Source organism: Hippopotamus amphibius, chromosome 6 (genome assembly GCF_030028045.1).
Source record: "Hippopotamus amphibius kiboko isolate mHipAmp2 chromosome 6, mHipAmp2.hap2, whole genome shotgun sequence".
Classification (NCBI taxonomy): domain Eukaryota; kingdom Metazoa; phylum Chordata; class Mammalia; order Artiodactyla; family Hippopotamidae; genus Hippopotamus; species Hippopotamus amphibius.
The window spans coordinates 112,837,288-112,857,407 of NC_080191.1; the positions used below are offsets into that span (position 1 = coordinate 112,837,288).

At 41.5% G+C, this 20,120-nt stretch overlaps 1 protein-coding gene across 1 annotated transcript in view; it reads left to right on the plus strand.

Moving 5' to 3' along the window:
- LRRC3B (leucine rich repeat containing 3B) overlaps positions 1-17,564 on the plus strand; it is a 96,297-nt gene extending 78,733 nt beyond the window's left edge. Inside the window, exon 2 of the mRNA XM_057739554.1 lies at positions 16,296-17,564. Coding sequence (XP_057595537.1) covers positions 16,458-17,237 — 780 coding nt within the window. The 5' untranslated portion in view covers positions 16,296-16,457 and the 3' untranslated portion in view covers positions 17,238-17,564. The remainder of the gene's footprint in view (positions 1-16,295) is intronic.
- Positions 17,565-20,120: the final 2,556 nt, after the last annotated feature.

Sequence of the window (20,120 nt, forward strand, 5' to 3'; positions counted from 1 at the left end):
TTTGTGATGGATTTTTAGGATCACTCTAAATTGTTTTTGTTTTTAATCAATTAATCAATTTTTTTTTTGCTTAACAAAGTGCTTCAATGAAGAAACAATATTATACATATATCTTTGCACAGTTTTTTTTTTAATGGAAACAAAAAAAATTTAGGGTATCATATCATAGAAAAATAGTGGACTATTGCCAAGAAAATATTACAGGATCTGTAAATAAGCAGGTTTTTTTTTTTAATACATATTTTTTGAGCAAGAAATAATATCCTGTTTCTCTGGTAGGCTGGACTCTGACCAGGGAGAAAAAGGACTGAGCCAGTAGTCCCATTAGGTGCCTTTATGACCAAGATCAATGATAGCTAAACCAGGAGAGGGCAACTCAGCCTCCTGGAGCTGCTACCTTCCCCAGTGAACAGCTCTGCATGGCTTGTTTTTTATGCTGTGGACATAGATTCAGTACAAATTGGACAGATGTAACTAACTTTTTTGTCATTTTAAAGACATTGCTCATTATGTTATGCAATGGCTCTTTCAATGATGTAGACTATGAAATGAATTCAAATGACAAGTTGAGAATCCTTTAACCCTATTAATTTCACCTCTAGGAATTTATCCAAAAGAGATTAATGTGTTGATGCAAAACATTCTTTTCAATTCCACATTATTTAGGAGCGCAGAAATGGGGACAAAAACTCAAAATATCAAACAAAATAATAATAAGCTGTTAGATTTACTATATTACCCCACTCAGTGGGGCCTTATGCCAGTATTAAAAGGATGAAGGTTATGAAAATTTAAAACTTTAAAAAAAGGCAAAATTGTTACCTTTGCTAAAATGGCAGTTAAAGTGATGTATGTACACATATCATTTTATAAGACCTGGAAGAATAAAGTATTTGATTTGTTAGATGTTTGCATTCTGGATAGTCTTTATAATTTATAAAAAATTCTTTTAGTTTCATAATATCATTTGTGAAATTAATGAGTTAATAGCCCACAGAAAATAATTTATGTCTATGTCTAGGAAGACTATGAACCCTGAACAAAAGTCTGATTTAGTCTCAGTCAGGAATTGACGCACACTTTTAAAATGGCATCTGACTAGGCTCTCTCCTAACTCTTTAGGATGTTGTTTTTAAGTGAGATGACCATGTCTCATTTCGTCTGAGACAGTTCCTTTTTGAGCCTGTTGTGCTAATACAATTGTTATCAGCCTTGCTTTTCACTGTCAAAACTGACTTGGTTTGTATAATAAATTCTACAGACCCAATGACCATAAGGGACATGCCTACCATCCTACTCTACCACATTTTTTGTCCCACCCCTGTTTTGTCATGCACTTCTAGTTACCATCACCACTAGATGATAATTAAGCTTTCTATGGCATAGAAAGCCTTTCACAGATCATAGATTTCGCCTTATGACCATCATCAGTAAAATTTTAAAGATATTATCCATTAAGTTAAACAGTAGCCCTTTCACAGGATCTTCTAAAAATCCTAAAATTGGAAAAAGTTTTTCTCTGTTAATAACCAATCATCCTTCACTGTATTAGCTAATTACTTGACATTTTAATCTTCCACTGGCTACCTGGAAGCTCAGAGCTAAGCCAGGTACTTATTGGCAGCAGAAGTCCTTAACCCAGTGTGATGGGGAGTCAGATAGAACTGACTTCGAGTTCTGTTTCCCACTTACTCTACTGTGTCAGTTTCCTATGGTTGCTGAATAAATTACTGAAAACTTTGTTGTTTAAAAAAGCACACATCTATTCTCTTACAATTCTGGAGGCCGTAAGGTTGAGTCCATCTCTCTGGACCTAAATCAGTCTGTCCACAGGGCCATATCTCCTCCAAAGGCTCTAGGGAGGAATCCATTCCTTGCTGCTTCCAACTTCTGGTGGCACCCAGCATTCCTTGACCTGTGGCCCCATCACTCCAAGCTCTAACTCAGTAGACAACATGCCTTCTCCTCTTCTGTGTCAACTGTCCCTCTGCCTCCTTCTTATAGGGCCACCAAGATTACTCAGGATAATCTCTCCATGTCAAGATCCCTAACTCAGTCCCATTTGCAAAGTCTCTTTTTCCTAAAAGGTAGCATTCATTGGTTCTAGGGATTAGGACCTAGATATTTTGGGGGCATTTTTTAACCAACTGCAACCTACACTCTGGCCCCTTAAGATTTATATCCATCCCCATGCAAAACATATTCATTATACTCCAACATTCGTAAAAGTCTCAACTCATTATAGCATCGATCTGGAATCCAAAATCTCATCTAAATAGCATCAGCTTTAAAGTCCCAAATCTCATCATCTAAATCATTCAAAGCAGATGTGGGGGAGACTCCAGGTATGATCCACCCTGGGGCAAAATTCCTCTTCATTTTTAAAGGAAAGCATTTGGTCCAGTGCCTTTCACACAGTAGAAATGTTAGCCACCATCAGAATTATTCCCTTTGCCGCATTAAGGGGTGGGTAGCACGGGGTAGCACTTATAGTCTCCAGGGTGCCCTAGCAGAGAGAAAACAAGATATAGAATGATGATAAAGATAACAGAAACAGTGGAAGTAGCAGAAGTGGTGGTAACAGTAACTCTTGCTGAGAGTTCTTCATGCAACTGAAACTGTTATGTGTTTTTTGAAATTAATTTTTATTGGCATATAGTTGCTTTACAATGCGGTGTTAGTTTCTGCTGTACAGCAAAGTGATTCAGTTATATGTATGCATATATCCCCAGTTTTGGGATTTCCTTCCCATTTTAGGTCACCACAGAGTGTTGAGTAGAGTTCCCTGTGCTATACAGTACGTTTTCATTAGTTATCTATTTTATACGAGGGTGAGTCAAAAACTATCCACACTCTGGCTGTAGAATTTTTTTTTTACTTAACATTTAGAAAAGACAAATACATCTTTTTTTGACATAATCTCTCTGCTTTTCAAGACACTTTCTCAATCTGTCAACAAGCTTTCGTATTCCCTCATTAAAAAAACATTTTAGGCTGAGCTGCGAGCCACGAATGCGTCTTCACTTCTTCGTCAGAAGTGAATCTTCGTCCTCGTAAGGGCTACTTTCAGGGAACCAAACAGGTGAAAGTCTGATGGAGCAATATCAGGACTATAGGGAGGATGCTTTAACACCTCAAAACAAAGTTTCTGCAGGGTGTTGACAGTGTGGGCAGAAGTGTGCGGACATGCATTGTCATGCAAGATCACAATGCCCTTGGGTAGCAGTCCTCTGCGTTTAATCTGATGTTTAGGCTTCAATAAGCATCTCACTGTAATGAGCACTGTTGATTGTTGAACCTTTTTCCTGATAATGTTCCAATACTGGCCCTTGAGAATCCCAGAAAACTGTAAGCATCAATTTTCCAGCTGATGGTTGACTTCTGAACTTATTCTTGGTCGGCGATTGAGGATGTTTCCATTCCATACTCTGCTGTTTACTCTCAGGCTTGTAGTGATGAAGCCGTGTCTCGTTACCAGTAATGATTCTCTTAAAGAAACTTTCACTTTCCTTAGAGTATTGGTCCAAGTTTTGTTTGAAGATATCCAAATGCTTCTGTTTGTGCTCTTCCATGAGTTGTTTCGGTACCCATCTCGCACAGACTTTTCAAAACCTAAGTCTGTTGTGGAAAGACACAGAACAAAAGAAGCCCCTGGACTGAGTCGAATAGCAGCTGTCAGCAAGGGCTCTCTTGACCTTGGCCAAACAGCCCTTCCCCACCCCAAGACTTTGGCTTAATGGAGCACCCCCAATCCCCCACCACCCACCCCCCCTTACTAGGTAAAGTATCCAACATTTAGCAACCTGACCAATCACCTAATGACACCTTTTGCCTTATGGCATGCTGACCAATCGATTAATGCCAGTCTCCAAGTAGGAATTTTCTTTGTCTTGGGGTTATAAAAGCTGGCTGTGAGCCCATGAGAGGGTCAGCTCTCCCTGGTCTGCCAGGAAGTCGTCCCTTGTCTTTACAGTGTCCCTTCTCTCTAATAAACTCTATTTTCCTATCTGCCTTGTGTCTGGAAATTCTTTTCCCACCCACACTCGGACCTCAACACTTTTGTTTTTTTCTTTCCACATATAAATATAGTTTTGTTTTTGCTGGCCAATGTGTAAGTTGCAGTTGTCATGACACTTTACCCCCAATTCTTGTACCTTCTAAGAACAAGGACTCTCTCCTTTCTACTTATATGATAAAACCAAGTAAATTTAAGTTTGATACAATAATAGCTAACATTCAGTTTTTATTCAGAACTTCTCCCAATTGTTCCATTAATCCCTTTTTCTAGCATTTGTTTAAAATCCAGAAGTCAGTCTCTCACACTGCTTTAGTTACCAAGGCTATTGCCCCAGAATCATACCCCGCCCCTTCCCCAAATAGAAACCAATTACTCTCATCTAAGCTTCAGGAGGAAGCTGCAAAGAGAAAAAAACAAGAACTGGTTGGAACCTACTGGGCCCAAGATGGCAGCGGATTTGACTTCCAGTGGACCTTGAGCCCCACTATACACTCATTATAATTCATTAGCTAAGTATCCCAAGCACCTGCACCTTGACAGTTGACAGTTGCCATGACAACAATGGGAAAGCCAATACAAGGACTGAAAAGGAGTTTTGCCTCAGGTCCAAACCACACCCCTGTTCTCAGATAACTTACAAATATTCCTCCTACTGTTTCCGAATTCCTCCCTTTACTGTGAACCTCCTATATATTTGGTGTTTTCACCCGAATCAGGTTGAGAAGTTGACTCGCGAGCTAAATTCTGGCGTCTCCATTCATGGCCATTGAATAAAGCTTGTGCTCTTCCAGTCTCAGCATTGGTTTTGTTATTGGCTGTGCAAATCTAATCAGAAAAAGCACCCCCCCTGCCCTAGACAATGGGTCTCAGCCTGGGCTAGAACCCCGGTGTGGGTCCAGGCAACTAATTCGGTAACATCTTTAGTTGTCACATCTCTTTTCTTTAATCTGTAACAGTTCTTCAGCCAGTTCTTATTTGATTTTGGTTTTTGTTTGTTGTTTGTTTTTTCCCTTCATTGACTCTTTGAAGAGTCTTGATCAGTTACCCTGTAAAATGTCTCAAGTTCTGGATTGGTGAGATCCTTTCCTGTTGATTAGATTCAGGTTAAATATATTTTGGCATACTGTGTCCACTGAAAAAGAAAACGAACAAAAAACACACGACCTAAAAGTTGAGAGTTATGTTTTATTTGGAGGACAAGACTGAGGACTTAAGCCTGTGACACAGCCTCTCAGGTAGCTCTAAGGCAACAGTCCCCAACCTTTTTGGCACCAGGGACTAGTTTGGAAGACAATTTTTCCATGGATGGGGTGGGGTGGGGGTGGGGGATGCTTCAGGTGGTAATTCAAGCCATGGGGAGCAGCAGATGAAGTTTCATTAGCTTGTCCGCCGCTCACCTGCTGTGCAGCCCAGTTCTTAACCGGCCACGGACCACTACCGATCCAAGGCCCTGGGGTTGGGGACCCCTGCTCTAAGGGACTGCTCTGAAGAGGCAAAGGGGGAGCCAGGATATACGGGGGTTTTCGCAACAAAGACCAGGTAGTGGGAACATTAAAAAAAAAAAATACTGTAAATTAAAGGAAACCAGATATCTCAAATTAAGGAATTTAGTGCTTTTCTGTGTACTGAAAGATACAAGAGTCTGGGCTCACTGAAATCATTCCTTTGATATGCACCTCAGCCATCTAGGGCCAGTATCCTGTGCTTTCTCATCCTGAGTCTTTTTCGGGTACACCCTGTGTGTGGGGGGCTCAGGGATTGCGGAGAGGGGAGGGGCGAACTGCTGGCTGCAGCAGCTGACGATTTGATGGAGGGCGTCCTGTTTCCATCCTGAGTTCCCTCAGGGCTCACCATCCATCCATCCAGCGGCTGGAATGCGATGACTGGATGGTGGCAGCATCCTTTGTTTACTGATGTGGCAGCAACATTTTTTCACTGACAACTGAAATGGTGAGAACTACTTCACAGTTGATTATGCTTAAGAAAAAGAAACGTGAGGCTCTGGAAAAAAATGACGGTTGAAATTTTAGAAAAACAACGAAATACTAAAACCCGTAAGAGAGCGTAATCTTTGAGCAGTCATTGACAGTTTCTGAAGCACATTTCGCATATATTTACTTCATTTTATCCTCATATTTATGAGACCAGTGAGGCAGGCATTATAGGATGTAGTCCTGGAGCAACTAAAGCATGGATGTGTATGATTCACTAAATTCCTGAATTCAAGGAAGCTGACGTTTGAATCCAGTTTCTGGACCTTGATTTTGGATCTGAATCCTGTACTTTTCCCACCAAGTCATTGGCTAGGGTTAAGTAGGATAGTTTTTTTTTTAATGTGGTAATTATTCATCCTAGTCAGAAGTACAGCTGAATTCTGCATAAGTTAGTGCCTTCTAAAAGCAGCTTTCAAGTTGCCTCTGGACTCCAGAGCATCTTTGGGAGCAAACATTTATGTAGATTATGTGTTAAGAGTTTGCAAAGCTCTCACTGTTGAAAATGCCGTAGGCACTTACTGGGAAATAATAATAACAGAGAAGCAGAAAGAAACTGAGACAGATGGGTTCCCACTCAGCCTTCCTATAAACTTGCAGCATGTTGAATAATAAATACAGATGTTAGCCAAGACATCATCTTATCTTTATTCTTTGTTTAGTACCCAGAGAGGGATAGATGCCGGGTTCAAAAAAAGTTCTTGTTTGTTTATTTGTTAGTGTTGACTGAGAAAAAAAAACATACAACCTAAAACTTTCCAATTAGGTTTTATTCTCAGACTTTACTGAGGACTATAGCCCAGGAGAGACAGCCTCTCAGGTAGCTCAGAGGGACCGCTCCAAAGAGGTAAGAGAGGAGCCAGGATATATAGGAGTTTTTGCTGAAACAAACAAAACCCAGGTAGTCGATCAAAAGATTACTGTAGTCACACAGAAAAACAGACATCTCACGTTAAGAATTTTAGTGCTTTTCTATATATCAGAAGATGCAAGAGTCTGGGCTCATTGAAATTATCCCCTAGATATGCATCTTAACTATCTAGGACCTGTGTCCTGTTTTTCTCCTTCCTGAATTCCCCTCAGGGCACACCTCTGGAGGTTGGGGAGGTGGTGGCTACAGTGGCTGATGGCCTAATGGCCAGCAGCATAGTTTGTTTACTGACATGGCAGGCAACATTTTTTTGTCTGCATTGTTTTTCCAGTGGGTTCGTGGGTGGGAAGAAGTTTTCAATCTTGCCTGGAGATCGACAGGTATTAGATCATGTAAGAAAGAGTCAATGAACTCCAAAGAGTTGTGCTCTGCTTTGCTTTGCTTTTTCCTCTTTCTTTCTTTTTCTTTCTTTCTTTCTTTCTTTCTTTCTTTCTTTCTTTCTTTCTTTCTTTCTTTCTTTCTTTTTCTTTTTCTTCTTTTTTCTTTTTTTTCTTTCTTCTTTCTTAATTTCTTTCCTTCTTTCTTTTTTTCTTTCCATCTTGCTTTCTTTCCTCCCTCCCTCCCTCCTTCCTTCCTTCCTTCTTATATTTTTTCCCCTTGAGTGGCCTTCAAGAGATTCTTACAGGGAAAGAGAATATTCCTCTCCCCTTATTGACTTACCCAAATTTTGTAGGAAGTTGTCAACAGGAGGCTGGTTAGGCATCTGAAATGCAACACTTGTATTTACAGACTCTCCATATCAACAAGTGGCCAGGAAATTTGATACAGAACAGGATCTATTCCATTGGGCATCTGGGATCTAGGTTCTGTCCTTCTGCTAATGACCATGTGATCGACAGCAGTCTCCATCTGCTGAGTCCTACTGACGTGGGACTGATGATGTCCTTCATGTGAATCTGACAAGGCTGTTCAGAGATAATCAAATGAAAGCATATACATGGACTTGCCCCACAAACATCTAATTGAAGTTCACAAATGTAAGGCAATTGTATGATTTTGTTGCAAGAAGGGGACCCCTTCCAGGTCCCAAGAGTGGGCTCTTGTCTAACACTCAGAAATGAATTGTCCAAGGAGACACAGGTACTGACAAAGCAAGAGACTTTACTGGGAAGAGGCACCAGGGTAGAGAGCAGGAGGGTGAGGGAACCCAGGAGGGCTGCTCTGCCATGTAGTTCGCAGTCTCAGGTTTTATGGTGTTGGGATTAGTTTCCAGGTTGTCTCTGGCCAGTCATTCTGACTCAGGGTCCTTCCTGGTGGCTCACATCACTCAGCCAAGATGGATTCCAGCGAGGAGGATTCTGGGAGGTTAGTAGGACCTTTCCCGTATTCTTCCGGTTGGTGGTGACTTGTTAGTTCCATGTTCCTCACCAGGATCTCCTGTCATAAAATAACTCAGGCAAATGGTTACTGTCTTTGCCTGGCCAGAGCAGGTGGTTTCAGTCAGTGTTTCCCCTAGCAATTTTAGAGCTTTTGTCTGAGAAGCATCCTTCAGCCTCTCTCCTTGCCCTCCCCACATCCTGCCAAGTCTTTCTTTACAGCATGCAACTCTGCCCGTGGGCTGCTATGTGTGACTTGAGTCAGAGGATTTGAGGTCAGATCTTGCCTCTTTCGCTAAGCAGCTGTGACAGTGGGCAAGTTACATAAGCTCTCAGTGCCTCAACTTGCTCGTGTGTACAAGGGTCATAATTGCCACCTTTCACAGTTGTAGTGAGGATTGTGCAAGGGGATATGTGTGCATCCAAAATGACATGCAACTTCCTTTCTGTCTGCCCCAGTGCTCGAATCCCTCGTTCTGTGTGAGTGACCCGCCTCCTCTAGTCCCTGAGTGAAATCATCACTCAGCCCCATAATTTGTGCCCACTCTTAGACTGTCCTACTATTACTTTAAGTCAGAAACTCAACTAATGTAAACCAAAGGAAAAAGGAAACATGATAATGTAAATGTCCTGTCCAGAAGGTTAACCGTTACTCTGAATTTCATTTAATATTCAGTTATTCTCCTCTCCTCTTTGTTTTAGGCTTAAAGGGAAGGGCAGTGGGGGAAAGGGGCGAGGTGGGCAGCCTGGTGTTTCCTCCTGGCCCCTCCTTCTCACTATGGGGCCATGTGAAAATGTTAAAATGGGGAAGCCACTGACCGACCCTCTGAAAGCATGGTCTGGTCATAAAGATAAACAGATGTCTTTGAGTAGGAAATGGTAAATAATACAGAAGAAGCTAGGATGCTGGAGAACAGAGAGTTTGGCAATTTCGGGAGCTCCCTGACTCAGACAATTCTGGGTTTGCCAGCAGATTATGCTCCTTTTAAATAAAAGCATCCTGTATATGTTTGCCTTATCAGTTCATATCCTTAACTAAGTGATCACAGCTGCTGTTATTAATGGGCAGACTGACTCACGGGTGAGGTCTTCAGAGTCAGAATTGAAACCAGGAAAGACAGTCCAGGCTGTGGAGGTCTTCAGTTGGGATGGTCTCTGATAAATCTCATATTTGTGGGATGAAGTGCCATTCACCACCGCCTCTCTAACCGTTGGTCTATGTTTACTGACCAGCAAGATGACATGGTCAGAGTTACTTTAACCAGATATGAGGAGAAGAATGGAAGCACAGAGAGGCTGCACAGACAGTCCAGGCTTTTGCTTTCTTTCAGAACAAAGTGATGGAGATTTGAACAAGAAAGCGGCAGTGGGAATGCAAAGAGGGGAAGGGTAACAAGGCAAAATGAAAACGAACACTTTTCAAGAAATCGGGAGGAAAGAACAGGTGGTTTGTGGTAGAGGAGAGGTGGTCGGGTGAGGTGGAGGGATGAAATGATTTTGCTTTTAGGGATGCCGAGTTTGAAGCCCTGGTGGAATCTTTTGATGATAGTGTTACTGAGTCCACGCTTGCTCTGCTCGCCGCATGACAGGCAAATAAATCAGGAGCCAAGGTGTTGAGGCCGGAAATACGACTTTATTAGGAAAGCCAGGTGTCTGAGAAGATGGCGGACTAGTGTCCTAGAGTACCATCTTATCGGGGTCTGAATGCTAGTTTCTTTTATGGAACAGAGAGGGGGAGGAGGTGAGGAAATAAAGTAAAAAGGCCTTAAGTCTTGCAAAATATCTCCTGATTTTGGCCAGCCTTGGGGAAGGGATGTGTTAATTTCTTCTTTTCTCCAGCCATTCACAGGTGGACAGGGTCAGGGTATTTGCCTGTGAGCACTTTGGTTTAACATTCAGGCAGAAGGGCAGGGTTCCTGGAGGCAGGCCATTGTGTATGCCTGTAGCTATAGACAGAACAAAAGCAATGGAAAGCAAAGGTCAAAGTAAAAGAAACAGATCCAACATGGAGTTAGATTTTGTTCTTCCCCCGTTACAATAGGTGGCTGTGGATAGAAAGGTAGGACTAAAATTCATGGCAGGGCTCAGTGCTAAAGATGTGGATTAAGGAGTCATGCCTACAAACATGACCTCCAAGAGCAGCAGCAGCGAAAATTACCTCTGCAGTTCATTCACCTGAATTATTCACGTCCCAACTCGCTTTCCTTAATTTTGGTCAGGAATTATGCAGATTTATGGCATATGCAACCCATACTTAGTTGATAGAGAACCTGCACAAATAAAGAAATCAGTATGTAATTTCTATAATAGGCTGGAAAGCTAATTTTGGAAATATGGCACTGAAAATATCATGTACTTAAACTTTAGTCATGGAGGAAATAAACAAAAACTAACCAACTGAGAACAAGCAAAGGCTATTTATACCGCGCTTTCTATAGCAAGGGAGTCAGCCACCATCCCCTGCATTTAGCAGAGATTCAAATGCAGGCAGGGCTGTGTAAAAGCGTTATAGTAGGAAAAAAGAAAGGCTTCAAATGGGCCCTGATTGGAGGCTCTTGGGGTGGGCAAGCTGGAGGCGGGCTAAGTCGAATCAGAGCATCCTAGGTGATTGATTATGGGAGCAGTTTTGGTTTTCCCTGATTGGTCCTACGTTGGAAGCAGGGACAAAGATCAGAGAAGCTGGAAGTTATTGATCAAATCCTGGCAATTTGGGCTACAAACTGCAGGTTGTAGTTTAACTTCCCGGGCTGATTGCTGCAGGTTGTGAGTTAGAGTTCTCTTTTTACATAGGATCTCACCACTGTTCCTTTGTATATTCAGTCTTTCAAGTTGAAAAATGTTCATCTTTTCAAAGTTTAACATCTTCTCATCTGCCTGACCCTCTGGGCCACCATTGTCTAACTAGTGTGCTCAAAACTGCTTTCGGAGGCGCTACATTTTGGATTGGTTTTTTAGCTGATCCCTGGCCCTTCTGCATTAAATCCTTTAAATCTTTATTGTAAAACAAAAACAAACAAAACGCCTTTATACTATAAGAAACTAAAACCATACAGAAGGGTATAAAACAAAAAGACAATTCCTCTTCTCCCCCTGCCAGCCCCTGAGTTCCACCCTTCAGAGTTAACCACTATTAATAGTTTCTTATATACATCTTTTCAGAAATGATCCATGCATATATAAAGTATAAATTATATACCTGTAGTTGCATATTTACCTCCTCTTTGGAACAATTTTACACAAATGAAATTATACTATAATCCCTTTTTTATTAACTCCCTTCTCAATCTGTTTTTGGAGGTCGTCTTTGGAGATCTCATATCAGTGCAAGTCAATTGAACTTGTTCTTAAATTTGAGATAGATATTCCTAAATTGCCCTTACAGAAAGAGTGCCCCCTTTATTCCCTCAAGTGTTTGAGAGTGCTTTGTTCTTCACACTTTCATTGACACTAGAAAGTCTTCCTAATTTTAACCAAGATGAGAGGTACTTTAACTTGAATTTGTTTTACTGTCAGTGAGATCAAGAATCTTTTCATATAATTTATTGGCCATTTGTATATATTGTTTTTCTATCCACTTTTCTATTGGATCCATTTCTTATTCCTCTGGAAGTTCGTCTTGTATGTTAGAGAAATCAACCCTTTCATCATCGGTCATTTCACTTTATATATTTGCCATACAGAAGTTTTAATTCTAAGTACTTACATTTATGTTTTTTTATTGGTTTGGTTTTATGTCCTAAATTGAAAGACGTTCTTGTTTTGCTATTTTTGGCCTTTTAATCAAATCCTTCTGTTTGGTAGCAGAGTTGCTTGGAAGGTAATTGGAAGAAGTTGATGTGTCTGGTATTTCTCTATGAATCGGTGCATTCAGTTATCTCTGAAGATTTCATGAAGCCCTGCGTGTCCCTGGGTATCCCCTAGTAATGAGAAGAAAGAACTAGGAAACAAGACAGTTTTTAATCAGCCATTGAAAGAACTGTCTTCTCAGGAAGGCTGCTAAGTGCATTTTTTTTTTCCTTCTGGAAACAGTATGTGATGGTTGCCTCCAAATCCCAGCATTAATTGCTGCAGCTCAGAAAATTGTGTGACAGGGAAATGGGAGCAAGACATAGGTGTAGGGATAAAACAGCCCTCTTTGAGGGCACAGCTCAGACCTGAACAGCACATCCAGAAACCTATAGCTTCCTGCTTGCCCCATACACATTTGAAGAGAGTGAGTGTGTGAGGATAGGGTAGTATAATGAGTTGAGAAATGCAAAGGGGCAGTTAGGAGGTAGGAAAGATGTTTAATTTGGGCTATCCCCTTGGTGGGTCTTCTTCTTTATCAAGAGGACAGGCAGGGACTGCTGCTGCCACTGTTGCATCACCAGTGTGACCCCAGGCCTTTGTGTTCCACCCGCTCATTCTGAAGCTAGCAAGGAGGTATTTTTTTTCCCCAGCAGGATGGCTTGTTTGCTACTTTGGGCTTGCAGGTTAGACCTGACAGGGAACAGAGCAGGAGGGAGCTTTAGGTTTCCAGCCTTCTTCTTAGCTCTGTCCTCTGCTGATGACCACTGACGTCTGCAGAATGTCCAATGTTCTCCTCTGAGGCACATCTCCCCATGGCTTCCTTTCATAGGAACTACTGTTTACCTTTCTAGTACTTTAAGGCAATGCCAAGCTGCTAATCTGTTTGGAAAATAGTAATTCAGCACAGTAGAGTGAAGAGGCAGCTCTTCTGTCCTCCCTGCTGAAGATAACCTTGATTCAATGTCTTTGAACATCCAAGGGCTCCGCTCTGTACTTCCTCTGCATCTTTTGTCACTTTATCCTGGATAAGAGTGGAAGCTCTAGAGGCTGTCATGGCAACCCAGTGATCCAGCCAATCCCAGAGGGTTTGTCCCCTGTTTTATGAATCAGAGAGAGAAAATGAAATAGTTTGGGTCCAATCTTTTTGAATGCAAAGAATATTCAATATTTGTATTTCCAGTAGGCATTCCATCCACTGTTCAGGTGGACCATTTGGGACATGAAGGAGTTCATCTCAAGAAAGATTGCAACATTTCTTGTCTTTCTTGTCTGTGACCATGACCATTGGACTGGTCATTCTGGAGAAGCAATGATTAAATCTAGAGATGTGTACTGAGAAAAAGTTGTATTCTTCAGGTAGGAGTCTGCACTTGTGCGTTTTCCAAAGGCCACCATTTTGACATTTGAGGAGCAGACATTTGATGAGCCAATGTTTATTGAGTAATAAAAATGATGAGTAATAAAAATAATTACCATAGGGAAGAAAAAGCACAGCTAGATTGCTCAATACTTCATTGATTCATTCATACAGTAGATATTTATTTAGCCGTTAATACAGTCCAGGCACAATGTTAGGAGTTGGGAATGTATCTGGAATAGTGATAATAACATAGCTAACAAGTATTGGGCGCTTACTACCAATTAGGCATTGTGCTAAATGCTTTCTGTGGATTATCTCATATAATGCTCAAGTCAACATTGTCATTAGGTGCTTTTATAATCTCTATATGGAGAGAAGGGAAGTGAGGTTTAGAGAGCACAGTGCTCATCAGGATCAAAGCTGAAATGCAAACCCAGTTCACTTTTCACCTCTTGATTGTTTACTTGGTTTCTACATGAGGCAGAAACAAGTCCCTGCCCTCACAGAGCTTACAGTCTAAATTTGAGAACTCTTTTCTCCAGATAGACTCAGAATCGGTCTCTGGAGAGATATGGAGTGTGCTCCAGAGAAGGCTTTCCACCTCTCAGCAGGATGCAGGCAGGTTGCACATACTCAGGTGATGGAAGTTGCTTGATGACAGGGACTCCCTTGTTTTCTCTAATCATACTCATCTCTCCCATCTCCTGTGTCCTTCTCATGTCTTCCTCCCAGCAACCTTTGCCACCTTCTTTCTTCTCTGAGTGTCCTCCCCTCCACACCTGTTTATGTTTTTTCTCTGCCATCTAGACAATTACTACAGCTACCAAATGCCATGCGATGAAGTTTTGAAGCGAGGAAAACATGGAAGGGAGGTAAACTTTCACTGCAGATGAAATGAGCTGTTGATGCCTAGCTTAGTAAGCCTAGGGTTTCATCTCTAGCATCTCTGGCATTTGAGGGACTCAGGATTCCAAAAGCACATTCATTTCATTCTGCTGTTGCTAATCTTATTTTTTTTCATGATGAACAACCCAGTTCATTATGTTTTCAGCTCACATTAATCTTCTTTTCTGTGAGTTGGGTAACATTTGGAGTCATTTCCCTCTGTATTTATCCATCTGGGATTTTTAGAAAAGACAAGTTTGCAAAGAGTCATTTGTTGCTCACTGCTGTAAGAGGAATGAATGTTCTCCTTGTTTCTCAGATCCTGAGAGAGAATCCTCTGAAGTCAGGCATGGATTCCCTCCACAAGGCAGAGAGCCCCCTCCCTGGGGCCCCACGGGGTCCTCAACGTGGGATGGAGCAGCAACATAACAGCATCAGAAGTCACAGCAATCCCTGGGTTCTGTTTGTCCCCACGGAGCAGATGGAATTGGGAAAGAGCTCTAGGGGTAGTGGAAAGAATTGTGAGATTCATGAGTCAGAACAGAGTCTATGGCCTGATTCCTGTCTCTACCACCTACAAGCTATTTGACCTTGGGCAAGTCATATAGTCTGTCCGAGATCCACTTGCCTAACCTGTGAGGATGCCTGTCCTCTTTACATGAGAGAGTAGTTTTGAATGTTAACTTATATTCACATCTCTGTTTGGGGGTAAGTTCATAACCTTGCTCATGTTACTAAATTTTTGCAATTTCTTTGGCCTTTTTCCAACACTAATATATATATGATTAGAAAGAAAAAATAGGCTATTGAGGAAGTCTTAGAGGCTAGCATTTACCTTTTCTTTTTTGGGGGGGTGGGGAGCAGTTAAATTTCTGTTTAATTTTGGAACATTTCCCTAGAATAGATTACTTGAAAGAAAATTACAATGTCAAGAGATATATATGTATATAAAGCTTAATGTTTTCAATAGCTATTGCCAAATTTCTTTCCAAAACATATTCTCCAAAGATGTGTTAATGAGGACGCTATATTATACTATTCTTATAAGCATATGGATGGTATTTTTAAAAATTATATTGATAGAAGAAAAACATTCATATCTCATTTTATAGTTGCATTTCTTTGGCTGCTAATTATGTCACTTTTTTTCCTGTTTCATTGACATAATTTGCATACAGCACTGTATAAGTTTCAGGTGCACGGCATAATGATTTGACTTACATATGAGGCTAGTATTTCTTAATTTTCTTCTTATGTTAAAAAAAAAAGGCTTCAAGTGTGTGTCATATTTAAAGCTTTATTGGAGAGGGGACTCATTGTTTAGAAAACAAAGAGGGAATCCTTTGAAAATTTAGTTAAGTGCATCCTTCCCGGTACAATGTAATCTCAAGAGGTCGAAAGGGAAGCAACTGTTTTGGAGATTCTAGGCTGTAGGTCTCTAGCAACATCTTGTTGTGAAGGTTGGAATGCACTCATTCATTCCATTTGTAATTCAAGTAAGAGATTTCTTTAGAGAAAATATTCCAAATTGGACATCCATTCAAAAGCCATGAAAGATATTATCTATGGTCATTAACTGTAGAATATCAGTATGATTTCTCATCACTGCCCAAGTGAAGGGCTTAATTGCATTGATACCTCTATTTTTGTAGGAAGAGGGAAAGGGGTAATTACATCTTATTGCTGGAGAATTTAGAAACGTTTCAGGATGTGGTGAAGGCCAGTAGAGATGAGAGAAATGTGACTGTTCGCTCTTAATTCTGTACAACAAACAACAAGGCAATATCATTTGGAAATGTCATTTCTTGACAGTCCTCTCCCCCAGCCCCTGAGATTCAAGCAGGAGACTCGCATTACACAGATAAGTCCCAGTGGTGTTGACGGAAATTACCTGCGTAACTAACTCTCCTGCCCACCTAAAATGCCAGATGCCTGAGAGCATTTTTAATTGCAACGTACCTCCCTTTGCAAAAGAGCTAATTGAATCTACTTTCCTTTCCTTTAGGTACCCAAGCAAAGACAGGAATGATGAAGAGAAACGTGTATTAGTTGCAGCCCTTTGAACCACGCAAGAAGGAAAAAAAGTGTGGACAGGGCTGAAACCATTACCGCACTTGCTTGTTGGAATAAATGAGGAATGGGCTTGTGATTATGCTGACATCCCAGCATGAATCTGGTGGACCTGTGGTTAACTCGTTCCCTCTCCATGTGTCTCCTCCTACAAAGTTTTGTTCTTATGATACTGTGCTTTCATTCTGCCAGTATGTGTCCCAAGGGCTGTCTTTGTTCTTCCTCTGGGGGTTTAAATGTCACCTGTAGCAATGCAAATCTCAAGGAAATACCAAGAGATCTTCCTCCTGAAACAGTCTTATTGTATCTGGACTCCAATCAGATCACATCCATCCCCAATGAGATTTTTAAGGACCTCCATCAACTAAGAGTCCTCAACCTGTCCAAAAATGGCATCGAGTTTATCGACGAGCATGCCTTCAAAGGAGTGGCTGAAACTCTGCAGACACTGGACTTGTCTGATAACCGGATTCAGAGCGTGCACAAAAACGCCTTCAATAACCTGAAGGCCAGGGCCAGGATTGCCAACAACCCCTGGCACTGCGACTGTACGCTCCAGCAAGTTCTGCGGAGCATGGTGTCCAACCATGAGACAGCCCACAATGTGATCTGCAAGACCTCCGTGCTGGACGAACACGCCGGGAGACCGTTCCTCAACGCTGCCAACGATGCTGACCTTTGTAACCTCCCTAAAAAAACGACTGATTATGCCATGCTGGTCACCATGTTTGGCTGGTTCACCATGGTGATCTCGTATGTGGTGTATTATGTGAGGCAAAATCAGGAGGATGCGCGAAGACACCTTGAATACTTGAAATCCCTGCCGAGCAGGCAAAAGAAAGCCGATGAACCTGATGACATTAGCACCGTGGTGTAGCGTGCGAGCTGACTGGCATCGAAGAAGAAACCCGTTTGGGATTGCAGTAGAATAAGTGGTTTACTTCTCTCATCCATTGTAAGCATTTGAAACTTTGTATCTCAGTTTCTTTTGAATTATGCACTGTTGAACTTTTAACAAACGTGACAAATAATCATAACAAATCATTTTCGTTTAGGTGATCCACCCCTGAATTGTACCCCTGGTGGTATATTCCTGAGTCAGCTACTCCTCTGAAACTTAGTTATATCCATCTCACTATTTAATAATGAAATTTATTTTTTTAATTTGAAACCAAATAAAAGCCTAACTTTGAACCATGAAAAAGAGAGTGATTTATTGGTCCCGAAAACAGTACAGTCATTCCATTGCTTTACAGAGAAACAGACAACGCTTGTGAACCTAAAGAATGATCACAATGATAGATGTGTTGTTAAGTTTTACTGTACACTGGGGAGGCTTAGCTGAGTTACCAACCAAGTAAAGTATCTGTCAGACTTCAAAATACTAAGCCGTAGCAAACCCAAGTGATAATACACAGCATGGCATCTTGCAGAGGCTTAAGCTGGGATGCCTCTAGGTGTTTGCTACCTAAAAGTCAGTTTGTTTAGCAAAACATACTACTTCTACCCTATGCTAGACACATCAGGATTATCTTCTGGTGGACAGAAGTGTGTGTCCAACATAGAAATAGCTATGTCAAAAAAGAAGGTCCTTGTAACCATGTACCATCCACTGTGTGCTGGCATGGTGCGAGGCATTTGCACACCATGTCTCTAAATCCTCACTCCCAAAGGAGAAAGTAATAGCCATCCCATTCACAAAGGAGGAAGCTGTGTGTGAAAGAAGTCCAATGATCTGCCGAGGAGAAAGTTTCAGAACTCGAACTTGAACCAAGACTCCCTGACTCCAAAGACTGAGGTCTTCTCATTATGTTCTGACTGAGTTGGTTGATAGAGGTATAATTCACATATTAAAAAATGCACCCATGTTAAGTGTGCAGTTCTATACATTTGACAAATGCAAACAGCTATGCAACAAGATAGTCTGTCCCTGATATTGTCCAGAGGTAGCAGAAAGCTCATTTGGTGCCTGGAGAAGGGAACTGTGTTTCTTCAGGTTTAAGCTGCAATTAAAGGTCATCCTTGAGACTTGAGTGGGATCTCATCAGATGTCATAGGTGAGGAAGGCAGAGGAAGCAGAGGGAACACGAGGATAAAAGTGTAGGGAGGTGGGTGGGATGAAGGGGTCTGTATTGGGGGAAGCGAGAGACAGGGCTGGAGCCACATCATAGGGACTCGACTCCAGACCCAGGAATAACGGTAACTGATGGTGTTTGTGGAACACACTGTACACCAAGCACTTTCTTTATGTCGTCTTGGTTAATCCTGCCGTTACCCTATGAGATACTCTCGTGAATGAGGAATCAGAGGCGCAGGAGTTTAAGTAATTAATTCAGGATCCTAGAGAAGTATTATAAGCTTGTAAGAAATATTGTAGATATTGAAACCCAGCTGGTCAACTCCAGAACCAAGGGACCTCTTAGCTGCTATACTGCATGCTTTGCAGCTGTAGACTTTACTAAGTTACTGGTTCACCAGACCTAGAGGTTTGTCGACTCCCAAGTGATGGTTTCATTAAGAAATAACAGCAAACGTAGCCCTTTGTGGATTTTAGTAAGGAAGGAGGGATCGTTTGTCAGTTTGACCCACTTAGCTTTCTCCAACTCATATGAGGTTATCTTGGGACCTTCAGGAATCACGTTTCTGCCCTTGGAAAGCACGGTTCCTGTCTAACAATAGTCTCTTGAAAGGTTTAGTGGTGTGAACCATGAGGATCTGGCATTCAGAGCATCAAGGCTGGGCTCGTGGCACACACCTCACAACCACGGGCTTTTCACGCCTGCTTTAGCCTCACTAAAAAGTATAAGGTCTCTTGTAGAAGCTTGAGATGTGAAATTCAGGATACTGGCCCTAGAACTCCCGCATCCCTGTGAGAAGGAAGCCAGGGTGTGCTAACTGGATTTGAATGCCTTTCTGCAACACTGGAGCTTTGCTGAAGATTTAACACCCCCTGGAGGACAGCCTTATAATATATTTCTGTAAGTATTACCACAGACAGATGCCTAACTGAATACACTTTTTTTCTCCGCCTGAAGGAATAGGAAAATCAAGGCTTTGCTAAGATAACCTTTTAAGATAGTCAATAAATTAATTGTGTTTATCTGAGTGTGTGAGTCGCATTCATTTTAGAAAAGCTTTCACAAATCACATAATCCATTTTAGGTTGCTTCTTCCAAGATAATCTTTATATTCTTAGGAATAAGAGCTTACTTTCCTACTGACCAATTACATTAGTCAAGTGAAAGTACATGTCAAGGAAAAAAATCTCTGAAGAGTGTTGACATATAGTCCTGGTCTTGTCCAGATGTGGCCAAGTTCAGTTCCCACATTTTAGTGTGTAATTCTCCACATATGTAGAGTTAAGAGCTCATCCTAGGTTAATCCCTCTCCCTGAGTGTATATTTCCAGTTAACAGTGCCGTAAGTGCAAGTGCTTAAAAAAAACCCACCTTTTTAAATTGCCATGAATTGGAAGATATAAGCGACTGGAGGAGAAAATTCTTTAAAAAAAACAAAAACAAAAAACAGCAGGCTCTAGGGCCCCTTCAGGGCCAGAAGTGAAAGGAAATTCTCTTCCCATCAGCCTGTAGGAATGATGTCAGGGAATGGAAAGAGCTTCCCTAAGCTCACAGCTGGCTGTACAAAAAAAGGCCCAAAGTGTACATTCCAGCTTTGATCCCAGCATGTTTCTTAGTTTCCAAACCCTTGCATACATTTACATACATGGAGAGCGACCTATTTTAGGGCTATAGGATTTTTGA